At 37.6% G+C, this 19,136-nt stretch overlaps 1 protein-coding gene across 4 annotated transcripts in view; it reads left to right on the forward strand.

The window, feature by feature from the left end:
- The window catches only part of LOC107586580 (A-kinase anchor protein 6-like), a 148,803-nt gene that overhangs the window by 73,448 nt on the left and 56,219 nt on the right, over positions 1 to 19,136 (forward strand). For 3 of the 4 annotated variants that reach the window (XM_016274008.1, XM_016274007.1, XM_016274010.1), the window contains 2 exons: positions 11,852 to 11,985; positions 15,854 to 15,974. In XM_016274008.1, the coding sequence (XP_016129494.1) occupies positions 11,852 to 11,985; positions 15,854 to 15,974 (255 nt within the window). The remainder of the gene's footprint in view (positions 1 to 11,851; positions 11,986 to 15,853; positions 15,975 to 19,136) is intronic. The other variant, XM_016274009.1, reaches the window with a different exon arrangement.

Here is a 19,136-nt window from a genome sequence, read left to right on the forward strand (position 1 = left end):
TATATATATATATAAAGCCATAGAACAATATTTGTTACATTAAATAAATTACAATATATAAAGAATACTATGTTATTAACTTATGTTATTAAACTTATTTTAAACTTTTAGATAAAAATAAAATTTTACATTTTTATATTTAATTTTATTATTTTTATTATAGTTGCCAAAGAAACATTTTCATTTAGTTTGTTGATGCACTAAAATAACAAAAACTAAAACTAAAAATTAATATGAAATTATATAGACATAATAGACATAAAAAATTATAAAAGTGACAGAAACACAACAAAATTATGAAAACGTTACCTTAAAATTGTAATGCAAACAGAAAAAATAAAAATTCAAAATATGAATATATCATAGTACCTCAATGAAGTATTAATGTTATTTGAGAAAAATAATAAAAGTCATGCAGGTTTTGGGCAAAATATTCCTTGCATCCTTAAAAATCATAGATCATGTCAAATAATTTAGTTTCTGATGTCAAAACTCTCATTTGCCCCATTTGATTTGATCCTATTACCCATAAGTCCCGGCGTCCTTGTGCTGCATTAGCACACACAGCTAAGGACTTGAGGTGTCAGGGCACCGTTATAAAGATTGCGGGGTTTTTTCATGAACCTCTTCAACAAATCATATTTGATTTCATGCGTAATTAGTTTGTCCATCAGCAGCCGAGGGGACCCTGTAGCGGCGGTATCTGCAATATCTTTGAGCTCTGATGACAGAGGCTTCAGGACAACAGCCAATATGCATTAGAACAATAACACGGTTCCGCCCCATCGCTCCGGATGAACTAGAACTCATTTGGTACCACTGGCAATCGTAACTACGCTCTCTTTACCTCGCGCGCAGCGGGACGAACATGTCACCGCTCACTGGCAGCCTTCAATATTTGATAGACGCTCTGCCCTTTGTATTTAACTGGAAGATTTAATTATATTTTGAAATGATATTTTAATTAAATATTAAGGTAAGAAAAAATGGATTTCAAAATAATTACATCAAACATCAAAAAAGTGAAGGCTCTTTTTTTTCTGCTTGGACAGCAAAAAAAGTAAGAAGCCTTATTTAAGTCTCTGAGAGATTCAATCTAATTTAATTCTCTCCCCTCTCTAAATAAACAGTTCTCCAACCCTTTTTCATCTGGGGGGAGAAGAGATGATAGAGGTAATCAATATTTCTAGCATTTTAATTAAAACCGTTAGTGGAATAAATCCATTTAATTATCAGTTAATGAAATACAAGGTCATTTACCTGACAGCAACTTTGAAGGTGGCTTACTGGTTGGAATGAGAAGGCTGGTGAGGTGTCAGAGCCGTTTAGTAACTGCCAGAGCTCAACCTCAGATTCTCCTCGCTGTATTAACCCCTCTCTGTCCGTCTGTGCACCGCGTGACTTGTACCTTCTGCTGCACGCACACCAAAAACACAATGAAGATCAGGGTTAGCAGAGCATGCTTGGACGTGTATACATACTGTATGTGTATGTATATATATATATATATATATATAAACAACTATTCATATTATGTCAGTATAAAACTCATAAATATCTGTTTAGCCGGCCCTGGCTCGGTTGGAAGAGGTGGGGCAGAGCGCGGTTCACTTGGGCTCGGGCGCGATACGCATGCAGTGTGAGCGGAGCGCAGAACTTCTGATACGTGCAGCATGATTGCGTGAACATTTCTGAGCGGCAAAAGTGATAGAGCTGTAAAGCAATATATTGTGAGAGGGCCATGTGTGTTACCGCGTTCCAAACGACTCAAAATAATAAACCACAAAGTTAACAAAATGATGCACTCCACTGTGCTGAGCGAGAGCGCTTCTCTGCTGCCTTCACGTGCGGATTCTGCGGAAACTTCCTATTTCCCACTTCTGAAGTCTTGAGCGCTTCATGTGAGCGCTGCTGCAGTCTTAGGCCCACCCCAAATGCTCTCATTGGTTGAGATGCGTGATGACGCCCATCCCAAGCCAGTACTGATCAACATCCCACCCCTCCTGTGACCCATGGTTTGTCTGTATGTGTATTCAGAGCCAGTGAGCAACGGACTTTCATAATAATAAAAATGCATGTGTCGATAGGTCATTTGGTGTTTTGGAGGACTTTGTGGTTCCTATGGTAAATTTTTAGATAATATTATTTGAGTAACGTGTAATGTTGTCTTGGAAAGTATGAAATTTCCTCATTTGTACTAAATTTGTACAGTATATCACACAAACTGCGGCACTCAGGAAGATGTACATATTGATACTTATATTATGTAATGATAAACATGAGAGAAAGTTCCTACATTACATAATGCTAATAAACAGTCTTCTCTCTTTTGACAGTCAAAGACTTGCGGTACAAGTGTGATAGAGTAGCATAGCATCATTTAACCTTAAATTTGTTTGCCAGGAAAATCAACAAAGGAATTATCATTTGAGGCTCAATCGGGCAATAGAACACTTTTATTTCAGAGGCATAGAGTAGAAACGAGTAGTAGCTGTTGAGTAGTAGCTTTAAAGGAGTGTGAGACTGTTACTATGTGCGTGTGTGTGTGTGTTTGGAGGCAGAAGCTTTTAGCGTGTGGAGGCGGCGCTGGGATTTGTGTGATGGAGTTTATTTCAGACCCAGTTCTCTGGGGCCGGAGGAACAATAGTCTCTCAGCAGCCCTTCCTTCACCATCTGGAACAAATACAACAAATAATAAATAGAGATACAATGGGGCAGAGAAATGGAATTTAACTTGGCCCGCAGCACTTACCTGAAATGCGCATATAATGGTGTGGGGCATTTGTCATAGCGAATGCTTTCTGGAGTTTTTGTCCTACTGTTAATGAAATAGTAAACTTGGCTCTGTACATTACGCTCCGGCTTTATGCATCGATCTCTGCAATTGCTTTCTTTGTCTTATTACTAAAATCAATTTCCTTCTGTGATTGCCAAGAAGAGCATTTAAAAGCACTTACTTCATGTGATGTTTTCTGACTCTGTTCCCCGGCTCTGGCTTTTATTGTTCGTGACAGTCCTTCCAACAACAAATGCCCTGCGCATATGCCGTTCTTGGAAAACGCCTGGCGAATATTAGAATCAGTCTGCCAAGGACACTCAGTCGTACTGATGACAGACGTATTAAGACGTTCTCAATCCTGTTCTGATCAAAGTCTAATTGTTGGGTACTGAGTTAATGTTGACGTTTGGAGACGGCTTTAACCACTGTGGCACATTGTGATGCACAGCGTGTTCCTGGATCAACATGCCTTTTTGTTCATGGAACAACATTATGATCCAATCGTTGTCTCATAGTCTATCCTCAAGATCCAGAACTAACTTTTTGCCAAAGCTACCAATGACTGGTTTATTATACGGACCATTCTTATTAACCCTGAACTGTACATAAAACAATAAACCTAGTGCCGTGCCATCATATATATATATATATATATATATATATATAATGTACATGTACAGTAATATGCATTTTTCACGTTCTAGAGATTAGACTATAAAATTAATAAGTGTGACTATTTGATGATGCATTTTGCTGCAATTCCTGAAAACAGTTACCTGCCTAGTAGCTTGCAGTTAACTTGGTGAGTGCTAATTTCTAACTCGAACGCGATTTTTCCGATTTTATCGATTAATTCGAATTTAATGTTTTGCCACGATTAAATTTTTTAGAAATCGAGGAATCGCGATTTTGAATAGAAATATTACCAAACGTCAGAATTAGTCACTTTGACAATATGCCAATGGTAACAGTAAAGAGAAAAGAACGATCCAACCGCATGTCGGTGCACGTGATTAACCGCTCACGTGTGATGCGCTCATATCACACAGAATGCACTTTTGTGTTGACAAAGATGCGACGCGGGCAGTGGAATAGGAAAAACATGCAAGAAGATGGGAGTGAACTTCTTTTAACTTGAGCGCCACATTTTTAGAATGCCGTTTCATGCAAGACGCTGCAAGAGACACGAGCGCAACAGTCGAACACATCCATGTTTACATAGGGCTGGACAATAATTCAATATCAATATGTATCGCGATATCATTTTTTTCAATAACGGTGATATGATTTTTAAACACATTTCCGATATTTCGATATACATTACCAGTGTTTCCCATACATTGATTTATTTGTGGCGTTTGACTTCGTTGAATAAACATGAGCACTGCACGTTTCAAAATCAAAACACGTCGTGGGTGTTTTATATGAATGTATCTCTGAAGGGAACCGACTGTCTTCAGAATAGTTTAGATGGCATTTTTATCTGATAAAGTAGCGTTCATGAGCGGAGTTTTTTTTCTTTGTTTACAGCCATTACTGGAGAAACCGTTAGTTCTGCCGCTCTTTTTAAAATATTTCCAAATAGAAAAGAGTTATTTTATATAGTAAAATTATTTCAAAATGTTACTGTTTTTGCTGTATTTTGGATCAAATAAATGCAGGCTTGGTGAGCAGAAGAGAATTCTTTAAAAAACATAAAAAATATTACTGTTCAAAAACTTTTGACTGGCATGTTAGCCTATAGTTTGAAGTAAAAAATATGAATATTAATAAGGAGAGTCTGAGATTTATTTGACAGTGATTTCACATTTCTTGTTTGTATGAAGGCTAAATACCAATAAAAGGTGAACATTTATTTATTTGCGCCATTTTTTTCCTTAAAATATTATATAGTTTTATAGGAGTAGGTTTCATAGAGTTGGCAAATATATTTTTCATAAGTTTGTAGGTACAGACATCTGTTGTGGCCGTTCTTAGCCATTTTTATGAGGCTTTTTTAATAGTGTTCATATCGATATCGGAATTATATCGTATCGACCGAAATTAAGAAATATATCGTGATATAAATTTTGGCCATATCGTCCAGCCCTATGTTTACATTAAAAAAACTATGGAAAAGCAGCGCAAGAGAATAAAAAACCCCTGTAAATACTAACGTTACTGGTCTGATATTTCATGTTTGCATCATGGTGACAGGCTGAAAGCTGTTGTTGTTATTATAAAACATATAGTTAATAATTGTCTACTGGTGTTATACCTTCAGTCATTTTGAATTTGAATTACCTTGACTTTAGCGATTTTTTTTTAAAGCACTTTCCTCGTATTATTTCTCAACATATAATATGTATAAGACAAGTTTGTACAAGATGTAGTTGAATTTCATGCATCTTTTCTGCAAAGTGATTTGTTTAACATTTACATCATGTTGACAACTTCATGTGTGCTGCACTTGGAATAGAATTTTCTTTAAATAAGAGGGTTGATAAAGAAAAGTTACTTGAATCATGTTGTAGTTACATTTTCAAGTTGACTAATTAAAAATCGTAAAAAATCGAGAATCGGTCAAACGTTCTGAAAAAAATAGAGATTATATATTTTTTGCCAAATCGCCCAGCCCTAACTCGAACCCGTACCTTTATTATTAGAGAGCTTTGATTGGTTGATAATGAACAAAGAAAGATGATCAAGGAACATGTCGTACTTGGGTAAATTTGAGGTATAATTAACCCCTTTTTCTGTAAATGTGGATTATACATGAGGCTTTTGACAGAAGTGTATCTCAGTGGGATAGAGCTGCTCTGCTGTCTCTCTATCTCTCACGCACGCACGCACACACACACACACACGCAGGCCTGCAGGCAGTGGCTCTGACGACTGGTGTGTCTTTGTGCTTTAATACACTGACACAGTGTCTGACTTCAGTCTGTTCAGCTCAGAGTGGCCAGTAGAGCTCAATCTATCCTCTAGATATCAGTCTGATCTACTGGTGGTTTATAGTTTCATTTGACCACAATCCACTTTGACAAACAACCCATGTCATGATTATGAAGGTGTCATGTCAGTCTTATGCACACCCCTTCAAGTAAAGTGTTACCCTTAAATGTTTAAATATTTTTATTAATAGTTTAATTTGACGTTACAGCCATTGTACTCACGGTTCTGAGACTACAGATACTTATTGTATAGAGATTTCCACAAATATCCACTTTTCAATTGTCAATTCTTTATTAGATATTTCTATATGTTGGTTTGTTATATTACATATTTGCTTATACAGCAAGTAGCAAGCAAAGTGTTTGAAATTAAGAATTTTTTGTTGATATAAAATGCCTACAATAACACACATACTGTACATATGAGAGGGACACAAACCTGTTTCTGTATAATGACCCAGATGTTTCCCATCACCCGTCTATGATGGCAGAGTCTACTCTGACATTCTTGACACACACCTGGTGCGATTGCTTGGCATGCATGACAAAGCTAAAGCAAAGCAAGACCACATTAAAGCGAAGATGGTCTCTATTAGATTGAAAATGATCCCCCGATCAATACGACCCCCTGCCTGACTAATCCATAACGTGAACATTGTTTCAGACCCCCGCGTCTTTTCCTGCATGGGTCTCGGGGTGCTTAGACTTCATGGAAGCAAGGATCAGCGATTAAATGTCACCTTTCAGCAACAACATTAAATAAGAAGCAGCAATTTGGCTCCTAGCAATTGCTAATTTCACGCCCTGATAAATGTTGCAGGAGCTAAAGCTTTCAAAGATATTTCTTAAAGGGGCGGCATCATATGCAGGTAAAGGCCTGATGCGTTTCGCGAGGACAAAAGCTCACTTTCATGTCAAGGTCAAAGGAGTTGTTTTGCTTTAAGCTAAATGTAAGTCATCCCTTATTACCAATTAAAAATTTATTCTGATCTCATCAATTAGATTTAGAGTGAGGGCTTTTTAAAAATAGATATTTAAAATGCTGTCTTAAGAAATGATGGTGCATTAGAAGATATTTGACATTTAGCAGAGACAGTACACAGGGGCGTTCACACATACAGAGATATTTACTGCTACCAGTGTGAAGCAGCACACCTGTTTTTAGCATTAATGTTAACAAGAAATGTTTCTTGAGCAGCAACTCAACATATTAGAATGATTTCTAAAGGATTATGTGACACTGAAGACTGGAGAAATGATGCTGAAAATTCAGCTTTGCATCACAGGAATCAATTACATTTTGAAATGTTACAATAGAAATTAGTTGTTTTAAATTGTAATAACATTTCACAATATGTCTGATCTTATTTTTAATTGAATAAATGCAGTCTTGTCAAGCACAAACTTTTGAACAGTAGTATTAGTATAAAAACAATGTTTTATTTTTGCTAAATATTAAGAAATACAAAATGCATAGGGAGACCGTTATGAATGTTTGCAGTGCTTTATGATAGTGAGCTTTATTCCTGTCTTCATTGTAACAGTGGCCTCTCTGATTGGTTGATCTCTCTTTGGGATTTAGTTCTTCACCAGGAATTTGACTTATAAACATGACTTTTTTTAACTGGCTTCCACAGAAGAATAACATGACTTAACAGCCTCAATTTCTCTCAGATTCTCAGTGGAGAAAATGAATGGAATTTTACTTGAACCCATCTGTTTCACTCTATAACTGCACGTGCGCATTGGTAATATTGCCACCAAGTGAACTGACTTACCTTAAAGGTACTTTGCATCTAGAAGAACCTAACTTCCAGAATCTTAATTGAATAATGTAACACATTTTGCATGTCGCCAAATGCTCGTTTGATAAAGCACAACCAATTCATCTTGTACCTACGGTGGCATCTATTCTGGCGACATTGCAGATAGCCATAGAAATATGACCCCCTGTGTTTTTAGTGCATACATAATCAAATTTATTTGACCAAGCAGTCAAACAACTGCAAATGAATGCGGTTGTATCAGCAGCTGGTTAGCTGCAAAAGACAGATAAGCGTGAACGAACGAGAGCAACTTCTGTCTGACAACACTGTAATAATCGCCATAAAGTTGCGTGATTCATGTCGGAAGACCCCACCACACATTAAATCCAGCCTTTATGACTAGTGATTTGAAAGTAATAGTTTCCAAATGAGTTTCATGCCTTCTACAGCTCCTTGGAGGCCCGCTCTCCTCAAAAATAATCTCCCCTCGTAACTTTTCCGAGGAGCAAGACGCAGAAAAAAGCCGGCCGTCAAGGAATAGCAGCGCATTCATTTTCCTGCTTGTGAAAGTGAAAACACTCGAATGAAATATTGCCTCTTAAATGACAATTGAGCATTTTGGTTTTCTTTTCTTTTTTCTTTTTTTTGAACACAATACGACAGCATTTTCCAGACGCGTGTAGAGTTTGTGAAGGTGAAGCTTTGCAGGCGTATTTGTAAATTTATGAGCTGCTTTGATAGAACCCTCGGCCATTTACAACTGCCGTCTTGACCCCACACAACTCCCGACTGAATTTATTTTCCGAGCATGCCTGCATGTGTGTCGCTCGCCTCCGATGCTGCCTCTGAACATCAGGACCGACCTGATGGGAGACATTTCAAACAGGCCGATGTATGTTCTGGCTGTTTTGAACACCGGTCGCTGGGGGGGCCGGGGTGGCGGGAGACTTCCCACCGTTTTCAATCTTGCCGTAACGCTCTTCGCATTCAGAGCAGATGATAAAGAAATGAACGACCGCCGTGTTTTGTCACATAGCTTAAATGTAGAATTTAGGAGGTGTCCATTGGCCCCTGTCCAGAAGTTCACCTGTTTTTTGTTTTGTTTTGTTTTTTCTTGTACTGCATGCTAGAGTCACATTTTTCTCGTTTATCTTCATTCCCCAGCTGCTTTCAATGAGACTCAGTCCTGTTTGCAATGCTGCCACATGAATCTTCCCATCCGTCTCTCTCTTTCACTCTGTTTTTTTTCATTGCACATGAAGCAACACAAGAGCGTTACTCAATTCTGTTTGGATTATATTTGATCCCGATGAATTTCACCCTCCTGTTCGATGTGAAACACATGTGCCTCAAAGCTCAAGGACGATCATGTCTGCGATTGTTTTCCTCCAGTGCATTTTTTTAATCACTCTCTGCAGATTTTTAGCAGTCCTGTCTAGCTTACGAAGGCAAATCAGTCAGGTCTGTTCACACTTTGCCTGGTGGGCCTTTAATACTTTACTGTTATTGACTTTTTTTTGTTCTCATTATTATTTCTCTTTGGTATTATGCAGTTAAAAATAGAGTTTTTTTTGTGGTGTTTGGCATGGCTGTTGTTCTGTTGTTCATATTCAGTGTTGATCTCATTAGTGTTACAGACATGACACCTCAAATCATGAGGCTTGTTCAGGAGTGTGTGCTATTATTTTTTCTAAGCAACTGGATAATAAAACAACATCATAGGCAGTAAGCAACTATGCAGCATGCACTGGCAACAGTTTTTTACATTGTGGTGGCAAGTTTTAGAAGAGTGGGCACCCACATTTTCATCAGAAATATAAAAATGTAATGTTTTTTCTTTTTAGTTTACGTAATTTTTTGTGTACATTTTCAGTTTTCCCTCATGTTCCCAATTTTTTGCATGCATTGAGTGATCTTTGACAAATTGCTTTGTTCCTCCTTTGTAAGTCACTTAAACACTTGAAGTAACTGTAAATGACACACAAGAGCATTGGCTAATTATACTGTTCAAAAGTTTGGAATCTGTAAGATTTTTTAAATGTTTTTCAAATTAGCATTTTATGCACCCCAATGCTGCATTTATTTAAAAATACAGTAAAAATAGTTATATTTTGAATTATCGCAATTTTCTATTTTAATACATTTTAAAATGTAATTTATTGCTGTGATTTTCAGCAGCCATTACTCCAGAAATCATTGTAATATGCTGATTTTTGATAACAGTTGTGCTGCTTAAGATTTTTGTGGAGATACATTTTCTTCAGGATTCATTGATGATTAGAATGTTGAGAGGAACAACATTTATTTGTAATTGAAATCTTTTGTAACATAAATGTATTCACTGTCACTTTTGATCATTGCTATATGTCCTTGCTAAAAAAAAAATATATTAATTTCTTTCAAAGAAAGACCACAAACTTTGAATGGTAGCGTAAGTTGTCTGGGTTTAGTTTACATTTACTGATAATGTGAGGTGCACATAGTCTGACATGATATAGGAAGTGATGATGGCCACAGTTTCAGCTCATGATTGACAGTGGAAATGTCCCAGAAGACGTGGAACTGACACAGGCATGTAAACAAAAGGGCCCAAAATGACTCAATTCAGCAGATTTTACTAACATCTGAGTCTCGAATTCACTCGAGGGATGGAGGGGAGCATTCATCAAATGATTGAATTCATATCGATTCCTGCCATATTAGCAGTTTAAAGCAAGACCTCTGTTGACAGCGAGAGAGAGAGAGAGAGAGAGAGAGAGACGGCACGAGAGGTTTTTGAATGATTCTGTTTGAAATAAGTATACGGGAGATTCACACGCAAATCCCTTCTGTCTGCATATCTGAATAAGAATATCTTTAAACGGGCCAGGAAGGGGGAAGGAAGCAAATCCAGCCTAACCGTGGTATGCAGGATCAGGGGGTTATTTACCACGTCGGCGGGAGGCCACGTGTTCGTACAGAGGTCATACAGGAAGCCGAGAGCGGCTGTTAGCGCGGCGGGCGATGTGGAGCACTCCAGCCATTAGGAAAATTAATTAAGTGACGCTTTGCTTTTAAGTCAGGGGCTTACATGCGTTTTTCTTTGGTTGACATTGTCTGCCTTGAGATTACGAAAGCTTAGCATTTATCTCAGACACTGATTGCACTGCATTGTGGGAACGGGCTCTGCGTACATTATGACAAGCACTCATCAATAGCCCGATTTCTCCTTCAAGTGCTGATGAATGTAGGTTTATATTGATATTGATATTGATGTTTTTCATATTCACCCATGGGAGCCGCATCTCGCATCAGCTCAGCTGCGTATGCCGTTATAGATTTCTTATACATTTCAGCTCTGCGTTTTTAATACAGATGGGTAATTCTGCTCGGTTTGGCGAGATCAATGCAAATGTGTCTGAGCCACGCAAGCCACAAGAGAGGTGAATCTCCATCACGACAATGTCCTCGACTCGAAACCGAAGTGGCGTGCTGGGCCGAGCTGTCCTTAGGCTCAAGGTGGCTCGGAGAAATTGCTTTTGTTAGAGGTGGGCATCGGTTATTATTGTGTGTGTAAGCCGCTCCGGTGGGATTGAGTAATTAGGATCCTGACATGGCATCGGCGAGCCAGCCAAGTGAATCAAAAATGAAGGCAAATGAAAGCAAATTCCTCTGAGGAGGGAGAGGAGAAGTCTGCACGCTCGTGCCGCTAATTTTCTAGAGCTCCTAGTTAGGTTCATTTCATTCCTCCCAAATGAGCAAAGCGCCCGAGCCCCAGCGTTTGATGCCCGCCCAATAAATGGAATGAAAAAGCGACACATCTTTCTGTTGATTTTCTTGTTTATTATCAAGGGTAGCTTTGATTGAGGAGCAGTTTACATTCATGGAATCGTCTGACCTTTCTAGAGGCATCTGCCGAGCAGGCGCTGGGAGCTCGGTGGAGAATGCAAAGCCGGTGCGCTTCATAAAGTGTTGAGAAATGAGCAAAAAATCAAAGCCGTCTGTTGGAGATTTTATTGGCTCGCTCATTCATCATCTCGTATTTTGCACAATAACTGATCTCCGTCAAGTCAATGTAGCCAATTTTCTCAAGCACCGAGGAGAAACACATATTTTTTTTCCATCTGATTTGAAAAAGCATGTACAGGTGCTTCCTAATCACTGCTGAAAACCAACACGCTCCTTTCTGAAATGGAACGACGCCAGTTTCAAGCGTCACTCTTTATTGCTGCCGTATTGATTCGGCTAAATGCTAGAAGTCTGAATTGGTTTAATAGTTTTGCGAGTTCTAATAGTTTATTGTTTTTTAATAGTTCTTGAAGTCGGATCAATGGCGTTGAGGTAATTGAGGTTGTTCAAATGATATCTGTCTCTCTGTTTGTTTTTGGTGTCAGCAGGTGGAGGTCCAACAGAGCCATCGAGAGGCCCAGAAGGATGTTCTGGATCAGATGAGAGTGAAACTTAAAAGTCAACAGTACTGCTCCAACAGCAGAAGCGTCGACTTCTCCCTGATGTCCAAGTCTAACAGGTACAATGAGAAATGTGAAATTAGATAATTTTTTGGTCATATTCGAAAACAGCATCACATGTGTCCTTCATGGCGAATGCAATCCCAGAATGCACTGTGACTAGCTCAGTGGAAAGATGAATACATTTTTGATTATAAATACATTGAATACTTAAAAGCATCAATAAAATGTACTATTACAGAACGCATGTACATTTATTCTATTGCATTGCTCACCATTGTGTCCAAAACTTTTGGGAACAGGTAAAAATGTAGTCTAATGCTATAGTGTTTTAATGAAAATGTGCTTTAAATTTAGTAAATATTTTATCATGTCATATTAAATTTGGTCTGTTTTACTCAAAAATATTTATTTAAAAAATGTTTTAATACATTTTAATTAATGAAAATGTGCAAATGTGCTAAATGATGCAAACACTATTTAATAAATATTAATATTAACTTAATAATCATATATATATTTTGTAATTAAAATAATTTATCAAATTTAAAAATTGATTTGAGAATTTCTAGGATATTGCATTACGTTTGGCAACACATTTTTACTTTTTTTTTCTCCCTAAGTCAATGTTAGTGCAGTTGTTTATGTCTTGCTGTGTTTTATTTTCATCAATGTTATGTTAAAATTACGCAATGATACTTATAATGATGCAATTTGCAATTTCTTAAATTATATTTTCATCAGTAGTTTTATTAATAAATACTGTTTGGAAGTCAAGTCTTCCGTGCACTTTGTTTTGATGTGGATTTGTTGTGTAGAACGTTTCAAATACTTCACTTAAGGGCTTCCGTGAGTATTATGATGCTGACTTAGAACGCCAATAACTTTTTATATTATATTTTATATTTTGTGCCTTGCTTCTTTTGTTTTCACAAATATCTTGCCGTTTGATCAATACTGTAGATTAGATTTATTTTAAGGGCCTGAAGTAACCTTTCTCTAATGCTACTTAGTGGTTCCTCGTGTGGTTACAGACTTGCATTATCTTTTTTTTTCTTTGCTAAAATAACTAATCCTTTTATTTGGTGGTCCATTAGTTCTCTATCCTCCCCCTCTCTCTCTCCTGATCCAGTAAAGTCCTGAATGTTAACCATAGAGTCCCGATCGGACTCCTCGGCTTGGCTTTGAATCAAACATCGTTTTAATCCTTTTAAGCTTCTCGTCGTAATGATTTATTTTGCAGTAAAAAACCCATAATGATCCTTTGAATTTTAATGATGAGCTGCCTGCTCAAGGATTCATTGTTTTGACTCTTTGGCCCTTACCTTTGCATGGAAACATGTCTTAAGGGAGGCGCTGTCGAATTCGATGGCCTCCGGTGCCTCTCTTCAGCTCGCCGGCCTCATCAAGGGCTGACGCCCACCGCCGCGGCTCCCAGCATCCCCTCACACCTGATAGAAATGGGACGCCTGCCATTCAGGAATCAAAAGCCCTCTCCAGGAGAGGAGAGACGGGGGAAACACAACAGACAGCGGTGAAAAGAAGATGTTAAGTCACCGCATTAGGCGCCAGGGATTAGCACCATAAATTAAAGAGCTCTTTCTATAAAACTGTCACTTCGTATGAGATGTGAGGGGTGTCAGTACAGCCGGCCAACCTTTCCCGGTGAGGCTCAGGGTGAGCTCTGATGAATTAGACCACCTCCCCCTCTTAGAAAGGTGGCGTGGTGCTGAGTGGGGGGCACGTTGATGTTAAACAGATTTGAAAAGAAAGAAAGATGGAGAGGCATCCATTTCTGTCTCACAGGAGTGTCAGTGCTGCGCTGACCTGGAGGAGCCAGTTTCAAGTGACTAACGGCTAATGCTTGTCGACAAAACCACTCCATGTGAGATCTGATGAACAGGTGGATGAGTCTCACAAAACCTTTCAAGTTTCAAAAAAGCATAGAAAGGAATAAGATTTTTGTTTGTTTGTTTAAACAGAATAAGTGCCTTGATGAGTGTTATTTTCTGTGTTGAAATTGAAATAGCATTTTAACTGAAATAATAATGTTAATAATTATAAATAATTTGGTCATGTTGAACTTTTTAAAATTCCAGTAGCCTTTAGTTTGCATTGCAGCCATGAACTATGATTTGTCAATAGTTTTTGCTATTCAGAGGAATTATTACATTATAATAATAATATTATTGTTATTTATTACCGTGGAACGTACAACAACATCGTAAAGACATTTTGAAGTCGCATTTTAATATGTGTGTATATAGCCTATATACTGTATATATGAGTGTGTGTGTGTGTGTGTTCAGAGGAATTATTAAATTATAATTATTATTATTATTATTATTGTTATTTTTTACTGTGGAACGTACAACAACATCGTAAAGATATTTTGAAGTCACATTTTAATATGTGTGTATATATATATATATATATATGTATATACTATAGTAATTTAAAAAATAATGTTGTTATTGACATATAATAATAAAAATAAATAAATAAATATATAATACTATATTAGTAGTTATAAAAAATAATGTTGTTATTGACATAATAATATATATATATATATATATATACAGTATATATATATATATATATATATATATATATATATATGTATATATATACTGTATTTATATATGATAATAATAATCATATTTATAATATACATATATTCACCCAAGTGCAGGCATCAATCTTCAAAAGAGTTCATGTTTTAGAGGAAAGCTTGTACAATTGTTCTGCTCATGAACCAAAGCGAGCAGGAGAAAATGATGCTGACAGAACAATATCCCATGATGCACGTTTGCTAAATGGATCTTACATTTTTTTTCTCCTACTTGTTTTTCGTTATTCGTTGTTAATATTGTTTGGACGCCCCGAGAGCTTGTCTTACAAGCATTTAGATTTATGTTAGTTAGGGGAAAAAAGAGAGTACGAAAAACAATACGGTATGCAAGAATACAGAAAGATGCTGTTTAACTCACAAACAGCATATTGAGTTTTAATATCAGTCGAAGAACGCAGTGCCTGAGGGAGTCTTCACACTTCCGCCGCACACGTCTGACTCTTTCTAATTTGCTGTCTTTGCCGTTTTGTTCTGATCAATGACTTGCGTACAAACACGGCTCAAATTTTCACATACTCCCCAATGTCGTTTTGTTTAATCAGCGCCTGCTTGGAAATACTAATTCGCAGCTCCATCCTTGTTGAAATTTCATATACGTGCTAGCATTCGATAGCGCATTCCTGTTTCTTTTGTGTCTGCGCTGAATTGAAATAAAAAGGAAATGTTGATTTTTCTCTTGCACCCTTCGTTGATCGTTATTTGTGTAATCTCATTCATAGTTTTTCTTCTTCAGGGACAACAGGAGCGCTTGAAAAAGCGAGAGGGGGAAAATGGTGCTAGTTTGACATAACTGTCAAAGCGCTCAAAAGCAGTGCGAATTCCAAACAATTTTCCGACTAATGTTTCTAAACATGCGGCCCTCCTGCTGAGGCGCAAATCTAAGCAAAGCTCAGATGCTAATATGTTTGTTTGTGCGCTCGTGGTGATGTGCTGCTATTAAGAGTGTGCGGCTATAGTGTAAACGTATGCACATGCAATCATCCCAGTGCTGTTAAAAAATATTGAATGTGCTTCACCATTGAGCTGACGGCAGCGTTGAGCAAGAGGGAGGTGAAGTCATGTTTAATTAAGACATTCTGGCCACGAGCCGTCACTCAGAGCGCAGGTTAAAGATCCCTCGTGCTCCCCGACTCTGTTCACACTTCACATACCCACGACGCACTGGCCGCTAACGGGCTAGTGTAATTACCTCCGCTTGTCAAATATTCACTCTGTGAAATATGTCCGTACACTGTCTCTCCAGACGCTGTGAACTTCTTTCTGCCTGTCTCATTTTTCTTCTTTTCATTCAGCCTATCAGAGTTTGAGACGGAGTACCAGGAGCTCTGGGATTGGCTGATGGACATGGAATCCATAGTGACAGACAGCCATGATCTGATGATGTCAGAGGAACAGCAGCATCACCTGTATAAGGTAAATGGGTTCTTGTGCATTTAAAGTTGCTAGCTACAATTGATATATACGTGCTAGCATATTGCATCTGTGACAGACACGCACAACATGAAGCGGATTATGAAAAGGCAACAAATTAAAGGAATAGGTTCATTTCAGAATTCATTATAGACCGTCTTTCTTCAATGCAGGAGAAAAGAAGATATTTTGACCTTTTCATAATAGGGACTAGAGCAGGGCTGTCCAAACTCGGTCCTGGAGGGCCGGTGTCCTGCAGAGTTTAGCTCCAACTTGCCTCAACACACCTGACTGGAAGTTTCTAGTATGCCTAGTAAGAGCTTGATTAGCTGCTTCAGGTGTATTTATTTATGGTTGGAGCTAAACTCTTCAGGACACCGGCCCTCCAGGACCGAATTTGGGCAGCCCTGGACTAGAGCGTTCAAGCTTCAAAAATGACAAACAGCACATTAAAATATATCATGAAAGTATGCTATAAAAATGTATTTTTAATGGTTGTAAATACGAAAAAGTCCATAGGAGAGGTGTCAGTGAATACATGGGAAAACTTGCATTAGTCATTTGAATAAGTAACTCAGATATTTTGTTGTAAATTTAAAAGTAACATGTTACTTTACTAGTAACTTGGAAAAAAGTAGTCTGCTTATATAACTTGCGTTACTTGTATTGCGTTACCCCCAGCATTTCTGCTTATGGTAGTTTTTTTGGAGCCTCGTTTCACTTTATGAGAAAGATTACTGTATGCTGAGCAAAAGATGTTCAGCAGACGAAAGTAAGTCATATTGAATTGGAACAACATGAGGGTGAGTAAATGATGACAGTTTTCATTTTTGGATGAACTGTTCCTAATTTTGGTGGAAATGGCAAGTTGGGATGTGGTGTCTCAGTGGTTAAACATCCGGGTTGGTAATCCAAAGGTTGTCGGTTCAAACCCTAGAAATGGCAGTTCATGATCTTATCACCATTGCGCTTATGGGCAAGACTCTTACACCATGCCCTAGCATATCTAGCTGCAAGAATGACAATCCAGTAGTTTCATCAAAATGAGTTGCATCATTCATTATTAATTGCAGTGCAGTTGTATACTATAATCTGAATATGGGAACAAGCACAAATTGGACAACTTTGGAACTTTAATGTGTGTTTTTTTTTTTTTTGGACCACAGCTGCATTCTCCATTATTAGAAAGATTGTGTCGAGCAAAATATTTTTTTTTTATTTGTGTTTAACAGAAGAAAGGTTTGGTGAGTACTGTAAAAGACTGTCGTGAAATGTCAGGCAGTTGTTAGTAATTAACCCACCATTAAATCTCATTGGTCCAAATCCTGCTCTGCCTATTAAACATAAACAATGTTCTGATTGGCTGATTCAATTCTCATTTTTTGCCATTCAATGTGGACAGAGTGCTTCTTCCTGTTCACTTTGCTCCAGGGAGACTGTCCCTAATGTACTGTTAGTCACTTTAAATAAGAAATTGTCTGCTATATCGTGTATAATTGTAATTTTTTCTTTCTTATCTTAAACTGGAAGCATATAATGCAGAATGTTAAATTATAGATTTATCAGTAATATTTCAAATAAGCCTTGACTTTTGATTCTCTTAAACCAATTTAGCAAAACCACATCTGAATATTACAATACTGCGAGCCGGCGATTAGATTGTCTTCCATTTCAATCTCTGTCACACGTTCTACAGCCAGACTCACTCAGTCATTTTAACACATTTCAGTAAAAGTTCATTTCAGAGAACCGCGAGAGGGAAAGAGAAAGAGTGCAAAGCAGAGATAGTACCTTGCCCTGTTTACAGTCCATGAATTTTTATTAGTCCCAGATAAAGTGGCCTGTATTGTGTTAGGTCAATATGTTTGTTCATGATTAAAACAAACTGATTTTGCTCCTCTGTATTGATTGCGTGCCCACCTGCCCTAATAAATATGTACTGGGCCTCCATGTTGGTTATCAGCTTTTTTCATGGGGTTCTCCTGTGACGCGATATCAGGCCTCTATGTGGGATTGATTGGGAGAGGGGTACACATGTAGACTGAGCCGGGGCTGGGACGGCCTGCTGTTTCCCCATGCTGGGGGAGTTTATCGTAAAAAAGAGGGGGAGGCAGAAAGCCAGACTCGCCGGGAGGCAGGGACCGTAAATCAGCCTCATTTAGGCTTCCTTTACCGGACTGATTCCAACACTTGTCAACCTCCGATTGCTCCGAGCATATGGCATATTTCAAAAGAGCAGATTGTGAATCATAAAGAAATGAAATTAATAACCCCCCCCCCAGCTTCGGACTGGAAACAACCCCTAATGACGAGAGAAATAATGGTACGCCGGAGGCCCCTCTTCCTCTTCCTCCTCCCCTTCCTCTCCCCTCGAAACCTGCGGAGGTCGTGTTCAAGGTCAGAACTAATCTTCCCGCTCATCGGGCGTAATGACCCCGCCATTAGTCATATCTTACAGTAAGAGAGAAGTGAGGAAAGATCAGCCCGTTTTCTGCTCTTTCTTAGTCTTTGAGTATGTTCAGCATACTAGTGTACTGTTTTTGCTGTATGCAGGATGTAGTTTCTGTATACATAAAAATGTGTACTACCTGATACATGTATCAAAATGTGTAGTTTACACATAGAACACTATATCCCATAATTCAGTACACTTGAATTGATTTTTGATTTTTAGTCTGGTCAATTAGTTAAATCTCTTTTATATGTATCTCTTTCATAAAAATTTAATTATTTATTTATTAATTTCTGATTCTAATGGTGAAATTTTCATAATAAATATAAAATATAAAAAAATGTATATATATTATATAGTTATGTATTTATAAATAAAATATATTTATAATGTTAATTCATACATTATATTATATTATTGATGTTAACTAAATAAAATGTATAATAACTAATGTATTGATTAACATTATAATATATATATATATATGTAAATAATTTATATATGTGTGTGTGTGTGTGTGTGTGTGTGTGATTCAATAATATATTATTGAATCACATATATATCTGTCAGGATTATGGACTATTCTGTGTGTGTTTTTGCCCCTGTGACCCAGTTTCTTCCTCATGTTGATTGTGTTCATTTGATTCCAGGTGTGTCTCGTTCCTCGCCAATTATCCTGCCTTTAAAAGCCCTAGTCCTTTCAGTTCTTGTTT

The sequence above is a fragment of the Sinocyclocheilus grahami genome, unplaced genomic scaffold (assembly GCF_001515645.1).
Source record: "Sinocyclocheilus grahami isolate Dianchi unplaced genomic scaffold, SAMN03320097.WGS_v1.1 scaffold84.1, whole genome shotgun sequence".
Lineage (NCBI taxonomy): Eukaryota > Metazoa > Chordata > Actinopteri > Cypriniformes > Cyprinidae > Sinocyclocheilus > Sinocyclocheilus grahami.